General features: G+C 37.6%; 1 protein-coding gene across 3 annotated transcripts in view; it reads left to right on the top strand.

Annotated features, from left to right (window-relative positions):
* The window catches only part of mybpc2a (myosin binding protein Ca), a 103,776-nt gene that overhangs the window by 57,506 nt on the left and 25,084 nt on the right, over window positions 1-21,186 (top strand). For all 3 annotated transcript variants that reach the window (XM_022673944.2, XM_022673950.2, XM_022673957.2), the window contains 11 exons: window positions 694-799; window positions 2,184-2,344; window positions 3,250-3,415; window positions 4,331-4,437; window positions 9,155-9,184; window positions 9,375-9,517; window positions 10,365-10,524; window positions 12,421-12,525; window positions 13,206-13,394; window positions 15,129-15,263; window positions 18,659-18,826. In XM_022673944.2, coding sequence (XP_022529665.1) covers window positions 694-799; window positions 2,184-2,344; window positions 3,250-3,415; window positions 4,331-4,437; window positions 9,155-9,184; window positions 9,375-9,517; window positions 10,365-10,524; window positions 12,421-12,525; window positions 13,206-13,394; window positions 15,129-15,263; window positions 18,659-18,826 — 1,470 coding nt within the window. The remainder of the gene's footprint in view (window positions 1-693; window positions 800-2,183; window positions 2,345-3,249; window positions 3,416-4,330; window positions 4,438-9,154; window positions 9,185-9,374; window positions 9,518-10,364; window positions 10,525-12,420; window positions 12,526-13,205; window positions 13,395-15,128; window positions 15,264-18,658; window positions 18,827-21,186) is intronic.

Raw genomic sequence — 21,186 nt, forward strand, 5'->3', positions numbered from 1 at the left:
TCTCTATTCGGACTGGATGGATCCGATTCCAGGTTATGTTCAGTCAGAGAGAGAGAGAGAGCGCTCAGTCAGAAACTTCATTTCAACTACACACTTTAGTTTTACCATATGTGAATGAGCTACTGAGCTCTGAGTTTCCTCTTCTGAAGTCTCCATTGCTCCACCAGACGCTCATGTTCAGTAAAACTGAGCCGGATCCTCTTTTAGAGGCTGTACATGTGATGTAAGTACATAAAGACATGTGACGTGGCCAGAAGAACTCCTGCGAAAAGCGACCCGACACCCCCCCTCACTTTAGAATAAATATATTAGGCTAAGCAGGGATGATGGTTCCAGCACACTGATACCATTAAACACAATATTTTAGCCCTTCTCCACTCCATACTTCTGCTTTCAGTTTAGAAACAAAATCAATACAGACTGCCACTTTATTATACCAAGTTATTTTGTCTAAATTTTGAGAACTTTTTATTTTATTTTATTTTTTGCTTTGCATCATAATTGTACTTTGTCCACTACTGCTATGGTCAGGTGAAAAAAAAACAGATTTGTATTTATTCTTCTCTTTAATTTCATAAATTTAAACGCTTTATTTGCGCAAACACTACAATTTAGTGATGCTCTAGTGTTACAGTTGGGGCTAAATGATTGGTTCTGATAAGTGCCCGTGTGTGTGTTACTGTGTGTGTGCAGAGCCTCCAGTCACTATTACTAAGATGCTGGATGATGTCCATGTGGTTGTGGGAGATAAAGTGGAGTTTGAGGTGGAGATATCTGATGAAGGAGGAAACGTCAAATGGTAAAAGAAATTAATTTATAATCTGTAACTAATAACTTATGAGTCAGTTATTCATAATCCAGTTATAAATAGATTAATGCAACAGAGCATTTCGGTCCTCAAGGGTTTGTACAAATACAATGGTGTTTGTCTTGATTTCTTACTTTTCTGCATGTTTGTCACTCTTAAATGTTTCATATCATCAAACTAATTTAAATATTAGTCAAAGACAACACAAGTAAACACAAAACGGGTTTTTAAATGACCTGTTTTATAGTTAGGATAGATAAATCCAAACCTGTGTAAAAAAAGTGTTTGTCCCTAAACCTTATAAGTGGTGTGCAAAATTGTTTCCACATTGAACAGTTTACTAGCATAAACCGCCTTCTTTGAGGTCATGCCACAGCATCTCTTTTTTTTTTTTAATTCTTTGTTTTTTGTTCTTCATTCAGAGTTGGATGTACTGGTGTGTTTTGGTCATTGTCCTGCTGCAAAATCTAAGTTTGTTTCAGCTTGAGGTCACGAACAGATGGCTGAACAGATTCTCCTTCAGAACTTGTTGGTAGACAGTGGAATTTATGTTCCAAAAAGTTAAACTTTTGTCTCATTAGTCCACAGAGTATTTTCCCAAAAGTCCTCAGGGTCACCAAGATGTTTTCTGGCAAAATTGGAAAGAGCCTTTATGTTCTTTTTGCTCCAGTCTCTTTCTGATGGTGAAGTCATGAACACTGACCTTCACTGAGGCAACTAAGGCCTGTAGTTCTTTGGATGTTGTTGTGGGGTCCTTTGTGGCCTCTTGGATGAGTCGTTGCTGCCCTCTTGGGGTAATTTTGGTCAGCCGGTCGCTTCTGGAAAGGTTTATCACTGTTCTATGTTTTTGCCATTTGTGGATAACTAATATATCTTAATTACGTTCTTTCTCATTTGTTCCTCAACTTATTTGAATATTGGTATGAGTTCTAGCTTTTACTTCACTTTATCAGGCAGGTCATATTTAAGTGATTTCTTTATTGAGCATTGGTGTGGCAGTAATCAGGGCTATGAGTTTCTAGAGAAATTGAACTTTAAATGAAAACCTTCATTTAAAAACTGCATTTTGTGTTTACTTGTGTTGTCTTTGACTAACATTTAAATGACTTTGATGATCTGAAACATGCAAAAAAAATAATAAATCATTAAACTCATAAAGTCTGTACTGCCAAGTCTGATAGTTCGTACTTTGTTTTGTAAAATGGGATTTCAGTATTTGACTTTTATACATATAGAGCAATCTGAGATCAGTCTTGTACATAAGACTTCTACAATTGCGAGTGTCCTAAATCACATCAGTTACACCACTAGTCTTTAGACAGACTGGAATCAAGATTTTGGGATTTGGGATGTACAAAATTTGTTCTGACTGCAGGATGAAGGATGGGGTGGAGCTGACTCGTGATGGGAAGTATCGCTTTAAGAAGGATGGAACCAAACACTGGCTGATCATCAGTGAGGCCACCAAGGAGGATATTGGAACGTATTATGTCTATACCAGTGGAGGAGAATCAAAGGGAGAGTTGGAAGTGGAAGGTATACTTTACATTTTTTTTACTGGATTTATCCTACGTGTATGTGACAAATACATACTGGATCGCTCCAGCAGTAATAGCTGGTGTTTGGAGCAGGCTACAGTCTAATATACCCCCCTCTTAATGTTAAAAGAGCTAGCATGGTTAGAAGGTAATGTAAATGCTGCTCCAGCAGTGCTAGCCGGGGTTAGGAGCAAGCTACAGGCCGATAATACTCACCTCTGAATGGTCAAAAAGCTAGCGCTTAGCAGTTAAAGCTAATACTGCTCCAGCAGTGCTAGCCGGGGTTAGGAGCAGACTACATAGCCGATAATACTCCCCTCTGAAAGAGAGAAATAGCGAGCACGGTTAGCCAGTAATGCTAATGCTGCTCCAGCATTGCTAGCCAGGGTTAGGAGCAGGCTGCAGATGATAATACTCACCTCTGAACGGCTGAATGGCTAGCGCGGTTAGCGGGTAATGTTAATGCTGCTCCAACAGTGATATCCTGGGTTAACCACAGACTACAGGCCGATAATACTCACCTCTGGACGGCCGAATGGCTAGCAAGTTTAGTGGGTAATGTTAATGCTATTCCAGCAGTGCTAGCCGGGGTTAGGAACAGACTACAGGCCAATAATCCTCGACCTATGTACGGGAAAATAGCGAGTGCAGTTAGCAGGTAATGCTAATGCTAATACTCACCTCAGAACGGGGAAATAGCAGTTTGCGCCTAATGCTAATGCTCATCCAGCCCCAGTGCTGTAGAACTTAATAACCAAAACCAAAAATGTTGTTTTTAATATTTTGGTTCATTGTAGATTCACTAAAATGTTAGCAAAAGAATATATATGCATATATTATTATATAATAAACACACAGATACGTAAACACACTAACGGGCCCTCTGCCTCCTGTGTTTCTCAGATAAAGAGCTGGAGGTTCTGCAGAGTATTGCTGATCTGACCGTGAAGGCCGCTGAGCAGGCTGTGTTTAAGTGTGAAGTGTCTGATGACAAAGTAACTGGCAAGTGGTTCAAGGATGGAGTGGAGGTCATCCCCAGCGACCGCATTAAGATGACACACGTCGGCAGGTAAATCCATCAGCGCTCAGGGGTCCTAACACATAAAGCTGACGAATGGCCTTATATGGCTCCACGTGTGACAGAGGCAGAAATATATGTCATGTCTGTTTACATTACCTGTGAATTACTTACTTACATGTCTGTATGACCATGAACACACACCCTCATGCAGCAAATCACGGCAATTACTCTGTTCCCTCTCATATCAGATCACAGTTACACTGACAAACTACACATGCATGCGCCAAGACATTTTATTTTGTGATTTACTGTTGTGAGCTTAGAATACTAAACACTAATGGACTAATGGAGGAAATATATACATATATAATATGTACATACACTCACCAGCCACTTTATTAGGTACACCTGTCCAACTGCTCATTACCATAAATGTTGAATCATTAATGCACAACCGTCTCTAGGGTTTACAGAGAATGGTCTGAAAATGAGAAAATAATCCAGTGAGCAGATACAGTTCTGTGGGTGCAAATGCCTTGTTGATGCCAGAGGTCAGAGGAGAATGGCCAGACTGACGCTATTTTAACAGCGTATGCACGAGGCGTGAAAATAGAATGTTGACGGGGTGTAAGATAGCAACGAGCATCGCGACGCGCCTTCTGCAGGGTGTACTATAAGGCAGTCATTGTTTGATGAGAGTAGACAGTTATCAAAGCATTTCACTTCCAGTTGCACTGTGTACAGCTATGCATGTGATAAATAAACTTGATTTGATATTTATAATTATAATATTTTCCACCCATACCGCTGGGAAAAAATCACTCTTACTTCCAGACCAAATTACAGTATCATCTTTATTGTTACCACAGAAACTATCACTTTTAGTCAAGACTGCAGTTAGAGGTAACCGTGAGGTCATGTAGATTGCTGTTGCCTTGGTAACACTGGGTCATGGTCACTCAGGATCCACAAACTGACGATTGATGATGTGAAACCAGAGGATGCAGGAGACTACACCTTCGTCCCTGATGGATACGCACTCTCTCTCTCTGCCAAGCTCAATTTCTTAGGTAACACACACAAACACACACACACACACACACACACTTTATAACTCAGGCTGTCAACAATAATGCATTAATGCATGCAGTTTATCTGGACATTTTATAGCAGTAAAGTGTTTTGGCAAGTTTAAAATTTATTTTTTGTCTTATTCACAATCAGATCAAATAAGAGCTTGTATAATAGACCAATGCAACTTAAATTTTAAACAACAATATTTTTACTAATATACCAACAAATGTCCTTTTTGTGATTTCCTCATTAACAAAATTATTGAAACCTTTAGTCACATACAACATTAATACTTAGTACAGCTCCCTTTGGCAATAATAGCTTCCTTCAGACGGGAAACATTGCTTGACACAAGTTTCCTTAGAGTGATCAACAGGTATCTTAGCCCGTCTTCATGGGCAAAGGCCTCCAGTTCTTTGACATTCTTGGGCTTGCGTGTTGTACCTGCTGTTGTACCCACCAGAGATTTTTTATGGGATTTAAGTCAGGCGATTGCAATGGCCACTCCAGAATCTTCCAGGTCCTCTTTTGTAAAGAAACTTCTGTTCTTGAGAGCAGTAATCTTTAAGAGGTTGACTAATTTTAACAATGAGGAAATCAAAGTAAGGACAATTATTGGTAAGTGAAAAAAAAATATTGTTGTAATTTAAGGTGCATTTGTCTGTTATACAAGTCCGTGTTTGATCTGATTGTGAACAAGATAAAAAAAAAAAACTTGCTAAAACACTTTTTTGAACAATTATTGGACGTATTAATAGTATGACTGCAACAATGTTTTATCGATTATGAATCGGATAAAAAGGCAATTAGGGCTGGACCCGAATATTCGGGTATTCGGATATTCGTTCGTTGAGTAGGTATTCGGTTTTTAATTTTGGTATTCGGATATTCGTTTTTTTTTCTACTTTCCAGAGCTCCACCTCACTCTAACCACTTCTGTTCTCGCGGGTCCCGTCAGAATATCTTGCGTGCGGGACAGAACTGAACTGTTATTGGCTGGAGCGGGAGTTTAATCCAGACGACAGTGTTGGGAGTAATGGCGTTAAAATAAACGGCGTTACTAACGCCGTTACTTTTTTCAGTAAGGAGTAATCTAACTAATTACTATGACTGTAACTATAACGCCGTTACCATTTTCGACACTCCGTTACTGCACGTTACTTTAGCAGCTGAATGAACTTTTTTTAAACTTTGCGCATACAGACAAAGAGCCCTATCATACACCCCACGCAAGGCGTGTAGCGTGGCGCTTTGCCACCCGTCAACAGTCTATTTTTAGGCCTTGCACGCGTCCTTAAAATAGCGTTGGACTTTGGAATATATTAACACCGATGGGCGTGGTGGTCTGGAAATGATGTGTGTTGAGGTAAATTTCTGGCGTGTTTCTATCTTGGCGGCGGAAAAAAGCTTAGCGCGATTGCTCACCCTGCGCTCCAAAATACTCCATACCATCACATCTTTACCACATAAAAATAAACCACACCCAGAGCCTTCAGCAATCAACTATGAAAAAATATATATACTTAAAAATCTGCACTGTAACTATAAATTATTATTAGTTATATTTATTTCTGTCAGTTATAAGGATTTATATTTATGTTTAGTACACAGACTAAATAACTGTAACTAGGCATTCTGCTGTTTAAAAATTTCAACAGATGCTTATTCTCACTCAAATGCTGGAGTTTTGAAATGGAAAATTAAAAGAGAAAATAACTTTGACTGAACATAAATTTATTTTAGTTAACTTTGCTATTATTTAACTGAATTTCACTTTTATATCTGAAAAATAAAGCACATTGTCAATCTGGCGCGTGGTGCTGCCCGTCAATTACATAAAACTTAAAACATTTGAAATACACAGAAATATAAAGCTATATGTTAGCATTCGTTTCTTATCACCAGGGCAAATTTATTAAAATATTAAATATATTAATTCATGAATTAAAATCTCGTCCAGCACTCTGAAATGTCAGGCACGCAAAGTGGTGCTTGGCGCAGCGGCGCGGCATTGCGCGCAGAATAACCTCTGTCTTCTAAAAAAAGTTTTTATAAATAAGATCTGACAAGTATACTAAAATTAATGTTATTAAACTTACTAAAGCCAACAAATGTACTGTTAATTAAAATCAGGCAAAATGCGCTGCGCCTCTCTCTCTCTTTCGCAGCGGGAGATGAATTCAGCGCGAGGCTATAAATAATTTACAACTCAGTTCAGTTAAATAAAAATAAGTAAGGACCTGTAAGTTAATCAAATATTGTCAAATATAAAGGATAGGTTGAGGTTTTGGTGAGCTGTTTTCATGATTTGAAACTGAAACTAACCGAAACTTTTATTATTCTGCGCAAAAAGCCTGTGATTGTTTTAAATGAGTTTTTTAATGGATTTAAATGAGTTTTTTTAACGGATTGTTGTTTTTGTCCATTCTTTTGTTTTGTTTATATATACATTTATTTCTTTGAGTGTGGTTTGGTTTGTTTAATTTTTATCCCCAGACGCGTATTTGTTTTTTCCGTTTTTTTTTTCATTATTACATGTCTTAGTAATTTTCTTTGGTCCTGTGGAGTTTTTCGTTTCTTATTTTTTTTATTCGTTAGACTATATTTTTGTCAACATTTTGGGTTTATTTTTGTTTGTTATTTTTCTAATAATAATAGTAATTACATCATTTATTTTCTTTATTTATTCTTACGCAGCAGATAAGACGCGGTGTGCGGCAGCAGAAATTCCGGGATGAAAACACAAAGAAATCTGGGCTAAAAACACAGAAAAAATATGGGGTGAAAAACAAAAATCCGGGATAAAAACACCAAAAATCCGGGGTGAATATGTCTTAAGGGGGCCGTGATTTTCTTTTTTTTTTTTTTACCTCTTTTTTTACCTCTTTTTTTAAAAACGAATATTCGAATATTCGCTTCGAATCAGTGCCGAATATCCGGAGCTCAAAAAACGCTATTCGGGCCAGCCCTAAAGGCAATGTAGTTATTAATAAAATTGATTCAATATATGTTGAAAAGATTTGATATTTGACCACATATTGCTCAGATATTAAAGAATTTAGCAAACTATTGTTGTAATTGTATAAGGAACACACAACGTAGCATTATTAAAAATATTAGAATAAAAAAAACTGTAAACAGGCTTTAAATATATTATGAAAAATGTTTATATAGACTTTATTTTATTCTGAAAAAAGTAGCTAACTGCCGGCATATTTAAGGTGGAACAGAAAACTTGCTAAACGTAACTAAATTCTACTAACACTGAGTAAGATAAATAATAGAATTTGTCGCTAACGTTAGCTTAGCTAAAACTACGCTTTTATTTGGAACGCCTGGTGGAGTGGCCTCATTTAAGGTGTTTTTTAAGGTGGAAGAGAAAATGTTATGTGTAAGCAAGATATAGATTTACTAGTCTCGGTGGTGGTGTTTGTCATAGACATGTATACATAGATGCCACATCGCCACATAGACGACACATCGCTGTCGATTGGAGCTGGCGTGTCAGCGTGGCCGCCATATTGAAGGAGTCAACCATTTGTAACTACTAAAGAAGGTGTATTAAACACCATTCTTAGTAGTAAAAAATGCACTGGGGGTGCATGGTTGACTCGTCCTATGTGGCGGCTACGCTGACAAGCCAGGAGGCAGGCTATGCGGCGTCTTTGTATATATGTCCATGGTGTTTGTTGCCTGGGAGGGGGTGAGGTGGTGCTCGTGACTCACCTTAGACCCAACAGGTCGATTATTAAAAGACCGTATTTTTAAGGCGCACCAAAAATACTTCAATTTCCCACAAAATCCGCTAACCGCAGCGCTAGCTCTTTCACAGTTCGGAGGTGAGTATGTTGGGCTATAATCTGCATGTTTGTCATGTTAAAACAAGCTACGTGGGACGAACCTCTAGCTGATAGTGCCCTAGCTTAAGGTTGCTCAGTCTAGCACTATTGGGCAGCATTTATTAGCGCTAATCACGACTGGCTAGTATCTGCTAACCACAGTTGGCTAGCGCTGCTAACTAGCGTGGGCTAGCACTGCTAACCTGGGCTGGCTAAGCGCTTGCTAAGTGTGGTTAGCACTCAACCTTGGACAAAATATTGGAATTCTAAGCTTACTGTAAATAAATGGAAGAGCTTTACTCACACAAATAAACAGTTTTCAGGAGAGAAATCTGTGTAGATTCATATCCAGTGCTCGTTTGACTTTGAACAAAAAGGATTTTTTTTTAAGGATTTTTTTTTTTTTTTACTTCGGCCTGGTGAATTAGAAGGGAAACATGGCAACACCCTTGTTCATTTTAAGTAGGCATTTTTACTAGTGTTGTTTAATGTGCCTTATAATCCAGTGCACCTTATATATGAAAATAGAGCAGAAAATAGACGTTCATTGACAGTGCACCTTATGGTCCAAAAAATATGGTTGCCAGCTGTTGTAAATGTACCGTTTTAATCAATTAGTTGTTGCATTAATAGAATTTCAGTATATTCAAATTATCACGAAAATCTTGTGAAACAGCAACTTTACAGGAGGAGAAAAACCTTCCTACCCTTTAATTGACATAGGTTTAAAAAAGCTTTTACATGAAAAAACTGTTCATTAAATAAAATACATTAAATACATTAAATAAAAAGATTATTACACACAGACAGATGTTTAACTATATTTTGGCCATGTTGTGTTAATCTACCAATATGATTTCTTTGTTTCCTACAGAAATCAAGATCGATTATGTTCCTCGTCAGGGTAAGATTTTCATTTTTTAAGTGTGAACTAATTTCTTCGATAGTTTCATTTCTTTTAAAACGTTTGTATAGTTGTTATTAAATGTTAATACACTGTAAAAGGTGGTACGTTAATTTAACTGTCAATTAAAAGTTTTCCTATGACTCAACCAGTTTCTTTCACTTCCGATTCTTCTCCTTTACTTCTTAAGACCCTCCCAAAATCCACCTGGACAGCACCGGCAGCATGGTCAACAAAAACACCATTATTGTGGTTGCTGGCAATAAACTGCGTCTGGACGTGGAGATCACAGGAGATCCGGCGCCCACTGTCTGCTGGAAGAAAGGGGATACTGTGAGGAAACCTCTATACAGGAATAGCATGCAGCAACTCCACAGAATAAGAGACTAGAGGATATACACTTACATTTTATACTTGTTAAATGCTTACACTAGACATTTGCCAGCTATAAGCATAAGTACATATTCTTGTAATGGTATGAACCCTTTTTACTGTTACATTTAAAGACTTTTAATAATGGTTCAAAACGTATAGTGTTAGTAATATGATAGAATATGTGGAATATTACTTTGGTTTAAGACACCTTATCATCTTATCTGGGCAGTAAATGTATATTTTCTTAGTAAAACGCTAATATTAGATTAAATTAGGGCTGTTAATGCATTCAGTTAATCTGGGAACTTAATGACAAAAAGATGAAAAAATGTATCACATTAAAATAATCTAGTTTAAAAAGCATAAGAAAAACAAAAACATGAGGTATTATAAGGGCGTTTTCAAACCTGTAGTTGGTTTCTATGGTCCGATTCAGTTGATAAATGTGGTTTCACAAGGCGCAAACCTAAACGGAGGAAGAAAGTAAATATAGTGATAAGATTCACATGTTGGTTTGTGGTGTTGTTGATAAATCTAGAAACACCCAGATTTGTACTTCAGACTAGCTCACAAGATCCTAACTACATTTATACAAAACGTGGAATTATTGCTTGTTCACATGCAACTGTTCTAATATGTTGTAAATGATCTAATGTGATCGTTTTTTACTGGAAAAACACTCTTAATAGCTAAGAGAACTTGTTGAAAATCATGTTGTAAAGTGCGTAAATCCGCTGTACAGTTCTGTCTGCAGCTCCAGCTCTCAGCGTGTGTTTGAGTAGTTGGGTTGGTGGATTGTTTGTAGGAAGTTTCGAACACAGAGGGCCGGGTGCGGGTGGAGAACAGGAAGACCCTGAGCAGCTTTGTGATAGAAGGAGCAGAGAGGGGAGATGAAGGCCTTTACTGCATCACCGTGATCAACCCTGCAGGAGAGGACAAGGCTGAGCTGCACATCAGGGTTGTGGGTGAGTGTGTGTGTATGTGTGTGTGTAAGATTTTTGGTTTTTCTTTTCTCTATTGCATCATTTGAACAGACACATTTTTTTTTCTTCCAATTTTCCCAGCTGTGGCCAGTCAGCCGAAACGTATGTTTTTTTAACTTTAGTGTAATATTACACTAATGTGTACTATATGTAATAATGCTAATGTACAATGCCTGGACAAAAAAAAAATGGCACACACTCTACTATTTCATGGGACCGCCTTTATCTTTGATTGCAGCACGCATTCACTGTGGCATTATTTTGATAAGCTTCTGCAATGTCACCAGATTTATTTTAATCCTGTGTTGCATTAATTTTTCACCAAGATCTTGCAGCAGCATTGATGATGGCAGAGTCTGACCACTGCACAAAGTCTTCTCCAGCACATCCCAAAGATTCTGAATGAGGTTAAGATCTGGACTCTGTGGTGAACTCTCTCAATCCATGTGTGAAAATGATGATCTCATGCTCCCTGAATCACTCTTTCACAATTCTAGCCCCATAAATCCTGACACTGTCATCTTGGAAGAAAGAATCCATCGATGGAATAACCTGATCTATATTCAGTATACTCAGGTAGTCAGCTGACCTCATTCTTTCAGCACATACTGTTGCTGAACCTAAACCTGCAGACCAACTGCAGCAACTCCAGATTATAGCACTGCCTTGTACAGGCTTGTACAGTTGGCACTAGGATGTGTCACTTCACTTGTTACTCTCATTCACCCATCACTCTGGAACAGGTTAATTGATTTCACCAAACCATAAAATTTTTAAATGTTCTTCCGTCTCTCTGAGTTGTATATGCATGCTGCACATAAAACCTCCATTGTCTGCAGTAGCTAGTAAAAGAAAATATTCAGAAAAACAAGTCGATCAGGAAAAACACCGTGTCTATGTCAACCCGTAAATTAGTATTCATGGCCTCGCCCACCTTGGCTCATGACAGCCCACAGGCAGCACTGAAGCGACACCTGTCTCGTCAGACAGGAGCTGACAGCGCAAGGAACAACATTGCAGAACAAGTGTTTCTTGTGTTATTTGTGCAAATAACACATCAGTGTTGTATGCTTTGCCCAGTAATTCAGAGATAAGCAACAAATGGTTAGAATTTGTCTATGGAACACCGCCAGCGAAGTACAGTTGAGATTGGTAGGTGTGTATGTTTATAACAGTTCTGTTTACATTCGTTACTTAGATAGCTAGCTATGTTGTGTAAGCAGAAATTGGTTGCCCAGATCCAGAAATTAAAAATCCATCATGGATTTTTCCTTTTCTGGACCTGGACTACCCATCTCCGTGTTTAAGTAACTAGGTTTACATAGGATCTCCGGTGGATTCAGCGTTTTACAGAGACTCTAAGACTAGATCAAGGGCTGAACTGCACTTAGCAGGGCATAATACAGCTCACAGGGCATTTATTCATACTAGAGACCACAACTAGAGATTTTAAAATGAATGAAAAAACTATGGAATAACACCTTTAAATGACCTTTCCACATGTTTTTTTAACAAACAAGAAGCTACTCACTGCATCGCATCAGTTAGGGTCAAATAACTAGTTGTCAGCTAAAAGATAATCATCCATTCAGTTATTATCCAATATGATACCTATTTGCTTAGTTGAATCCAGGTGATTTAGTTAACAAGGAATAGAAATTTATAACCCACCAGTTATAATTTTACAGGCAACTGGCTTTAATCATCACACTCTTTACTCATACTGTACGAAGGGTTTCAGTAATCTCTAAATTTGCCAAACAACTACCTAAATCTCTCACAGTCCATCCCTCCTCATTTTCCCCTCTAACTCCTTCAGTTACTGTATATTTCCTACATTCACTTATTTTCTCTCCTCCTGTACCTTCTTCTGTTTAGATGTCCCTGATCCCCCAGAGAACATTCGTTGCTCCGGAGTTGGAGAGGATTCTGCATCCATCCTCTGGGATCCGCCCAAATTTGACGGTGGCGTTCCAATCAAAGGCAAGCATTTTTAGCATGTCCTTGATAACCATGTTTCTCTTAAAAAAAAAAAAAAAAAAAGAAAATCCAGCAGAGGAGTCAAACAGCAGGGTCACTTTTTTGACCCAGTTATTCTTAGGCAGCATAGAGATGTGAATGTTTTAAATTATTATGTTAAGAGATCATGGGTCCTATCTTACACGTTGCGTAAGGCACTTCACAATGCTCATTGCTATTTTACACCCTTTTAACAGTCAGTTTTCACATCTTGCGCCCGTTCTGGAAGTGAGGTGTATTCTGGTAAATTCCTGGTGTATTAATTTCTCTGGCAAAGAAAAACACAGGTGCACCACTGACCGATTAAAACCCTGACAACCACCAACTGTCAGATGTTCATTGCTATCTTGGCAACTCAGATGCGCCACTCACTCCGAGCACACGCACATCCCTGTTCGTTACACACTGCTGAGTGCAGAAGTCAGAGAGCACCTGGCTCTTAAAGGAAAAGTGAGGCAAGTGGCTCTCTGATTGGCTTATTTCACGTTACACTCAAAACCCATGGTTAATTAAGAGAATTAGTGCAATGCATTTCCTTGAGATACCATAGACACGCTGACACGCCCTAAATCAAGCTGTCTGGTGCTTTTATTTTGTTTTTTATATCTGTTTGTGATACTAACCTGTAGATCTCTTTTTTTTAGGGTATCTGATGGAGAGGAAGAAGAAGGGCTCCTCCAGATGGACGAAGCTAAACTTTGACATCTATGAGTCAACTGAGTACGAGGCGAAGAAGATGATTGAGGGAGTGCTGTATGAGATGAGGGTGTTTGCTGTCAACGGCATCGGTGTCTCCCAGCCCAGCGGCTCCTCCAAACCCTTCATGCCTATTGGTGCGTAGAGTGTTTTTGTCTTTTTATGTTGCTCATCAGAGACTCATCAGTTCTTTTGTTACTGTCACAAATTCCCTAACTTTGTTTGTTTCTGCACTATTTCCTCTGAAGTTCCATACAGTCGATTAGGGGTGCGGGAAATTTTAGATTTTTAGATCTCATAGCATCTTGATTCAGACATAGATGATTTCAAGTAGATTCACAAATGCTATAAACTGGTTCAGACTTTACGTAGTGTACGGATTTTGTGTAATAGGCATTCGCTTAATTTTCCTCCAAACTGTCAACAATCTTTGCTGAAGATTCTCAGTCTCTCTCTTTCTCTCTCTCTCTCTCTCTCTCTCTCTCTCTCTTTTACATACATTCACGCTGTGTCATACTAAGTCATTATTTTTGAGATAGTAAGTCATTATTTTGAGATAGTATGTCATTATTTTGAGATACTATCTCTATTTTGAGATAGCAAGTCATTATTTTGAGCTACTATCTCATTATTTTGAGATACTAAGTCATTGTTTTGAGATAGCAAGTCATTATTTTGAGGTACTATCTCATTATTTTGAGATACTATCTCATTATTTTGAGATACTATCTCATTATTTTGAGATAGCAAGTCATTATTTTGAGATATTATCCCATTATTTTGAGGTACTATCTCATTATTTTGAGATACTAAGTCATTATTTTGAGATACTATCTCATTATTTTGATATACTGTCTCATTATTTTGAGATAGCAAGTCATTATTTTGAGATACTATCTTAATATTTTGAGATACTAAGTAATTATTTAAATACTTAGTCATTATTTTGGGATAATAAGTCATTACTTTTAGATACTATCTCATTATTTTTTAGATAGGAAGTCATTATTTTGAGATACTATCTACTTATTTTGAGATAGTATGTCATTATTTTGAGATACTATCTAATTATAATTGGAGATAGTAAGTCATTATTTTGAGATACTAAGTCATTATTTTGAGATACTATTTCATTATTTTGAGATAGCAAGTCATTATTTTGAGATACTATCTACTTATTTTGAGATAGTAAGTCATTATTTTGAGATACTATCTCATTATTTTGAGATACTATCTCATTATTATGAGATAGTATCTCATTATTTTGAGAAAGCAAGTCATTATTTTGAGATACTGTCTCATTATTTTGAGATACTATCTCATTATTTTGAGATACTGTCTCATTATTTTGGAATACTAAGTCATTATTTTGAGGTACTATTTCAATATTTTGACATACTAAGTTTTTTTTTGAGATACTATCCCAAATTATTGAAACACTAAGTATTTTTTTGAGATACTATCTCAATATTTTGAGCTACTAAGTCATTATTTTGAGATAGTAAGTGTGTTTGATTTTGGGAAAAAAAAGTTATTTTTTTCCTACAGTGAAGCTACCATACATAACATACAGCATAGTCAGAGCCACAGTCAAACTAAAATAGAAGTCCAGTGTGAGATAATATCTCTAAATAATGACTTACTATCTCAAAATATCTTAAAATAACGAGATAGTAGTTTATTTAGTGATAATAAAAAATGTCCTGGAAGATTTTATTTTTTTTAGGTGGCGAGAATGGGCTTCTATACATACCCATTAATACTAGTAGAACAATGAATCAGTTTTACTAGCCCTAGCTACAGGACAGCATATGAGACCTTCTCTCTTTCTTTATCTCACTTCTTCTCTTTCTCCTTTTTTTTGCTCCTAGCTCCAACCAGTGAGCCAACCAGGCTGATGGTGGATGATATCACTGATAACACATGTGCCCTGAAGTGGCTTCCCCCAGAAAGGATCGGTGCAGGAGGGGTGGATGGATACATTATTGAATACTGCCTTGAGGGAGGTGAGTATAGTAATGTCACTTATATACTGCTAATAATGTAGTATAATAATGCAGCTACACACTGAGCAGTGGAATTTTAATTCATACTTATTTTTCGCAATCTACAAGGTGCACTTAGAATCCTTTCATTTTCCCAAAAATCGTCAGTGCACTGTATTATCCGGTGCGCCTTATGTGTGAATTCTACCAGTCAGGTTGTAAAGAGCAGTAAAGCCAAAGTGTTTCAGTTTAGTTCTCCAGCTGTATTAGCATTAGCCGCTAACAGCGCTACAGTATTATCGGCCTGTAGTCTGCTGCTAAACCTGGCTAGCACTGCTAGAGCAGCATTAGCATTAGCCGCTAACTATTTTTTCCCTGTTCAGAAGTGAATATATCGAACTGTAGCCTGCGTGTTTACTGTGTTAAAACAAGCAACGTGGGACGAACCGCTAGTTAATGTCAACCTGGCTTACTTAAAGCAGCACTAGGTAGGATTTCCTTGATTTTTGATCTTTTTAAAGAAGTAAAATTACAGCTTGAAACTCACTGCAGCGCTGCATTGAGGTGTAATAAGAGGAATAGCAGTGCTCTCGTGTCTGTGCCGGAGCTCCTCTGAGCTCAAACCAGACTCTGTAAGTTTTCCGAGGCGGCCGCGACCAGCGCTCGCGAGAACTGCGACCTGCTTTCCGACCTTTAGTTCTAACAGTTCTACAAGGACTACTGGTTCATTCTTTACAAACTAACATACAGACACTCTGGCAGAAGCTGGAAAGAGACCGAATATGTCTGTGAAAGCCAGAAAACGAGAGAGAAACAAATCCGCCTGAAACATTTATTACACTCTGCAACTGTAGGGGGAGCCCACGAGCACAAAATCTCAATCCTACCTAGTGGAGCTTTAAATTTAAGCTTACTGTAAATAAACCCTAGCACTTCACTCACACACATAAACAGTTTTAAGTAGAGAAATCCGTGTAGATTAACATCTAGTGCTCGATTGACTTAATAAAAAAATGAAGGTGAGAACTGCTGATTTAGAAGGAAACCATGGCAACACCCCTGTTCCTTACTTGTCTCGCATAATGCGTCTTTTAAGCCAGTGGACTTTATCTATTAAAAAAAAATAGACCAGAAAATAGTGTGCGTTATAATTCGGTGCGCCTTAAAGTGCAAAAAATAGAGTACTATTTTTTTAAATGTATGTTTTTTGGCTATTAGGTTTTGTTGTTGTTGTTGTTGTTGTTTGTACATATTAGTCTTGAGTAACACATCTTTACCTGTCCCAGTCTGCTCTGTGTGTGTGCAGGCACCGATATTGATGCAATTCCCATTTATTGCACAACTGGCTAAACTAGTGATGATGATATGATGATTCATTCTTTTGTGAGCACACAAGCACACAACTAAACACAATACGTTATACCAAGGACAAAATTTCTTGAGATCATGTCCATATATTGAACCACAAGAAAAAATTTAAGGAAAAAAAAAATATCCAAAACAATCTAGCCCTGTGTGAAAAAGAGCTTCCCCCCTAAACCTAATAACTTAATTGTGCCACCCTTGACGGCAACAACTGCAATCAAATCTTACCGATAACTAGCAATGAGTCTTTTCACTCTTCTTTACAGAATTGTTTTATTTAGCCACATTGGTGGCTGTTTAAGATCATCCACAGCATCTCAATCAGACTTTAACTAAGCCACTTCAGAACTTTTATTTTGTATTTTTGAGCCATTTAGAGCTGGACTTGTTTGTGTGCTTTGGATCATGGTCACTCCTGGGAAGGTTCACCAGTGTTCCATGTTTTCTCTAGCTGTGAATAATAGCTCTCACTGTGGTTCACTGGAGTCTCAAAGCTTAAGAAATGACTTTAACTCACGCCTATCTTTCAAAGACAGCATTTGGACGTGACGGTGAGCACAAACACTCAGCTTCTTTGGACGACCAAATTGAGTGGACCCTGCTCTTTTAAAACGCTGGTGATCTTGGCCACTGTGTTGCAGCTCAATTTCAGAGTGTTGGCAATCTTTTTTAGCCTTGGCCGTCTTCATGTAGCGCAACAACTCGTCTTTTTAAGATCCTCAGAGAGTTCTTTGCCATGAGGTGCCACGTTGGAACTTTCAGTGACCAGTATGAGAGAGTGTGAGAGCTGCACTACAAAATTGAACACACCTGAGACCTAGTAACACTAATGAGTCACATGACATTTTGGAGGGAAAATGATAAGCAGTTCTCAACTTGGAGATTTAGGTGTGTAGTCTCTTAGGGGTGTACTCTGTACACTTTTGTTGCCAGTGGTTTAGACATTAATAGCTGTATATTGAGTTATTTTAAGGGAAACCTAAATTTACACTGTTATATAAGCTGCACTCAGACTACTTTTCATTGGGTCAAAGCAGAGACTGTAAAAAAGATGAAGAAATAAAAAATCTTGGCAATCCTGAAAAGGGAGAAAGACTGTGGAGAGACAGCCTACTCATTTGAGTAAACCCGCCCTTGAGGGCTGCCTCCACAGAGCTCACACAGTCTATGGTCCCACCCGTACAGTCATGGTCCCACCCCGTCTAGGTGTAACCCAGCCCTTTTACAATAACCACACCTTTTTGAATAGAGCTGAATAATGTTTTAAAAAACGAATTCTGTGGGGATATAACAATTTGACAATATAAGCAGAGGTTAAACTAGCTGTTGCATTTAAATAAGGCATGTAGAATTACAGTATATTGAAGAAAAAACAGGATTGAAAAAAACGTGTGCTCTCTTTTGTGATGTACACTGTACACTGTAATAGCCAAAAGGTAAAGTTCTGATATCCTTTGGTACACTTCGGTGTTTGCGCAACCTCTCAGCACACTACATACATTTTGTGAAGAGCTTCTTCTAAGCGTTCAGTGTTTCACTGTTTTTATATGTCGCTACCGACCTTTATGTGCCCCCTTTTTTTGCGCTTTTCATCCTGATAAATATGTAGCTCCTTACGATCGCGCAGGGCGGGCCGATCTTTTATCAGCGCTCTGCAGTCAAGGCCATCAGCCTGATGATGCCCTGATTCTTGAGTAAATCTGCATAGAAACAGTTGCCCTGAGTCTGTACATCTGCACTACCGTAACATTTGAGTAATTAGCCCCGGGCCCGAAGAGGTTATAAATAGGAAAGTAGACGTCATCTACCATCTTAGGATTTATACGTACAGGAGCAAAATGTCAGTCTTAATCTTCGCTCATTAGCCTCTTGGCTCAATGTGTGCGATTTGTTTTGCACATACGAGTTGTGATGTTTTGAGAGGTGCCTCCGGAAGAAAAATGCTTTATTTTTATTCATTTATTGCAAAAAATGTATTTTTTTTTGTTGATGTTGTTTGGCTGTTTATGCGTGTGCGCTAACTCATCTTTATGTGTGTGTGTGTGTCTCAGGGATTGAGTGGGTGCAGGCCAACGAGGTCCCTGTGGAGAAAACCATGTATCGTATTCGGGAGCTGCAGGTGGGGGAGAAGTATTTGTTCCGGGTGACAGCCGTCAACATTGCTGGCCGCAGCCCCCCGGCTGAGATAAATCAAGGAGTTACCATTAGAGAGATCACTGGTGAGGGGGAATCTCTCTCTCTATCTCTCTATATCTCTCACTCTCCTTCCATACTCACACTCACAAACATCTCTTATATGGATGAACATTCTCCCACAGGCACATTATGTGTTCTTTACTGATAAACAAACAGTTCTGACACATTTAGGAACTACATGTTCTGCTTTCAATTTCTTACTCTTGTCTGTCTGCCACCGGAGCAAGACTTTTTATTTTTCCTGCCAGTGTCCTTTTTCAGCAAGGTGCCTCTTATTTTAGGACTTTTAAGACTCTTAGCCCTGGTGAAAAATATATATACTTATTTGTACTTTAAACATATTGAGAAATGTCTAAGTAACAGATTTGTATATCACATGTCAATCATCAATGTATATCACAGTATCAGTGTATTTTTCAAGATTCTGTTTCACAGTATATCACAACATTTTAATTTATTTTAATTTATTTAATTTTATTTTTTGCTTACCTGGGCTTTTATACAGGTTTTTAAGACTTTTAAAACTCTCAGCCCTGGTGAAAAATATATATACTTATTTGTACTTTAAACATATTGAGAAATGTCTAAGTAACAGATTTATGTACTTACTTTAAATATATTAAAAGTACATTAATAATACAGTCATATGAAAAAGTTTGGGCACCCCTATTAATCTTAATCATTTTAGTTCTAACTATTTGGGTGTTTGCAACAGCCATTTCAGTTTGATATATCTAATAACTGATGGACACAGTAATATTTCAGGATTGAAATGAGGTTTATTGTACTAACAGAAAATGTGCAATATGCATTAAACCAAAATTTGACCGGTGCAAAAGTATGGGCACCCTTATAATTTTATTGATTTGAATACTCCTAACTACTTTTTACTGACTTACTGAAGCACAAAATTGGTTTGGTAACCTCATTGAGCTTTAAACTTCATAGCCAGGTGTATCCAATCATGAGAAAAGGTATTTAAGGAGGCCAATCGCAAGTTGTTCTCCTATTTGAATCTCCTCTGAAGAGTGGCATCATGGGCTCATCAAAACAACTCTCAAATGATCTAAAAACAAAGATTGTTCAACATAGTTGTTCAGGGGAAGGATACAAAAAGTTGTCTCAGAGATTTAACCTGTCAGTTTCCACTGTGAGGAACATAGTAAGGAAATGGAAGACCACAGGAACAGTTCTTGTTAAGCCCAGAAGTGGCAGGCCAAGAAAAATATCGGGCAGGACTCTAATCTGACTGACAGCTGTTCTAACCAATCAAAGCTTTTTAAAATCGCTTCTGCTCACGTGTCTGCATGACCCTTCTGCTGATTTTTTGAAGGGTGTAGTAATGAGTCTGTTAGCAAAGTCAAAGGACAATCTAACCAATCAGATTCATGATTTTCACAGCTGGGGTGGGGCCATGGCTGCCTAGCCCCTTCTCTGAACTCGGATGAAGGGGTTACGCTACGTGCATTGATTAGTCCTAAAACGGAGCGTGCATTCTGGATTAATTAAATGTTTAGCTAACTATCATGGAAATAAGACTTAAGATATTGTGTCATATTATATTAAAAAGCCTTTTTAAAAGCTGCCCTTCAATGTGAAACTAAGTAAAATAGGCTGCCTGACTGGTGAGTTTTATGTGTACCTAATGTTTTGTCTGCTCTGGCGTCCTATACGCATACAAATGAATGATCAGTGCGGGTGGTTGCAGAAGGGGTACCCACTATATTCACTGCACGCCACTGAATTTTACTGTAAGCATATTTTAAATATGGGGTTACATACATGAAGTAGTGTGTTTAAATGATACTTAAGTACTTAAATATATTTAAAACAGTTCCATTTTAGTACAGTTAAATACACTAAGTATAATAAGTACAAAAAAGTTTTAACACACTTTAAATATACTGATTAATAATAATGTGGCTACAAGAACACTTTTTAGTGCACTATAGCATAATAATGCTTAGTATACTTTAATCTATTTTTTTCACTAGGGAGTGCTGTGAAAAATAGTCACAATATTTTTTTGATTATCAAACTAAGTTTAACATCAAGCAAAAATAACCTGTGCTGGTAGTGCGGGGTGGTATGACCAAAAATGTATATCCCAGTATCAGGGTATTTTTCAAGATTCTGACTGTTTTACAGTATTACAATACAACATTTTAATTTAATTTCATTAATTTTTATTTAATTTTTTGCATAACTGGGCTTTTATACAGGGTTGTGACTTTAATAGTTCTGTTAGAAGCGCATACAGTATATCAAACACTAACGTTTTAAACTAAGGCTTTGATTAGTGTTGAGTTTACTTTGTTCCACAAAATATATACACAATATATGAAGGAATCAGACTGCATTATCAGAAAAAAAACAGCTGAAG

This window comes from Astyanax mexicanus, chromosome 19 (genome assembly GCF_023375975.1).
Source record: "Astyanax mexicanus isolate ESR-SI-001 chromosome 19, AstMex3_surface, whole genome shotgun sequence".
Classification (NCBI taxonomy): Eukaryota; Metazoa; Chordata; class Actinopteri; order Characiformes; family Acestrorhamphidae; genus Astyanax; species Astyanax mexicanus.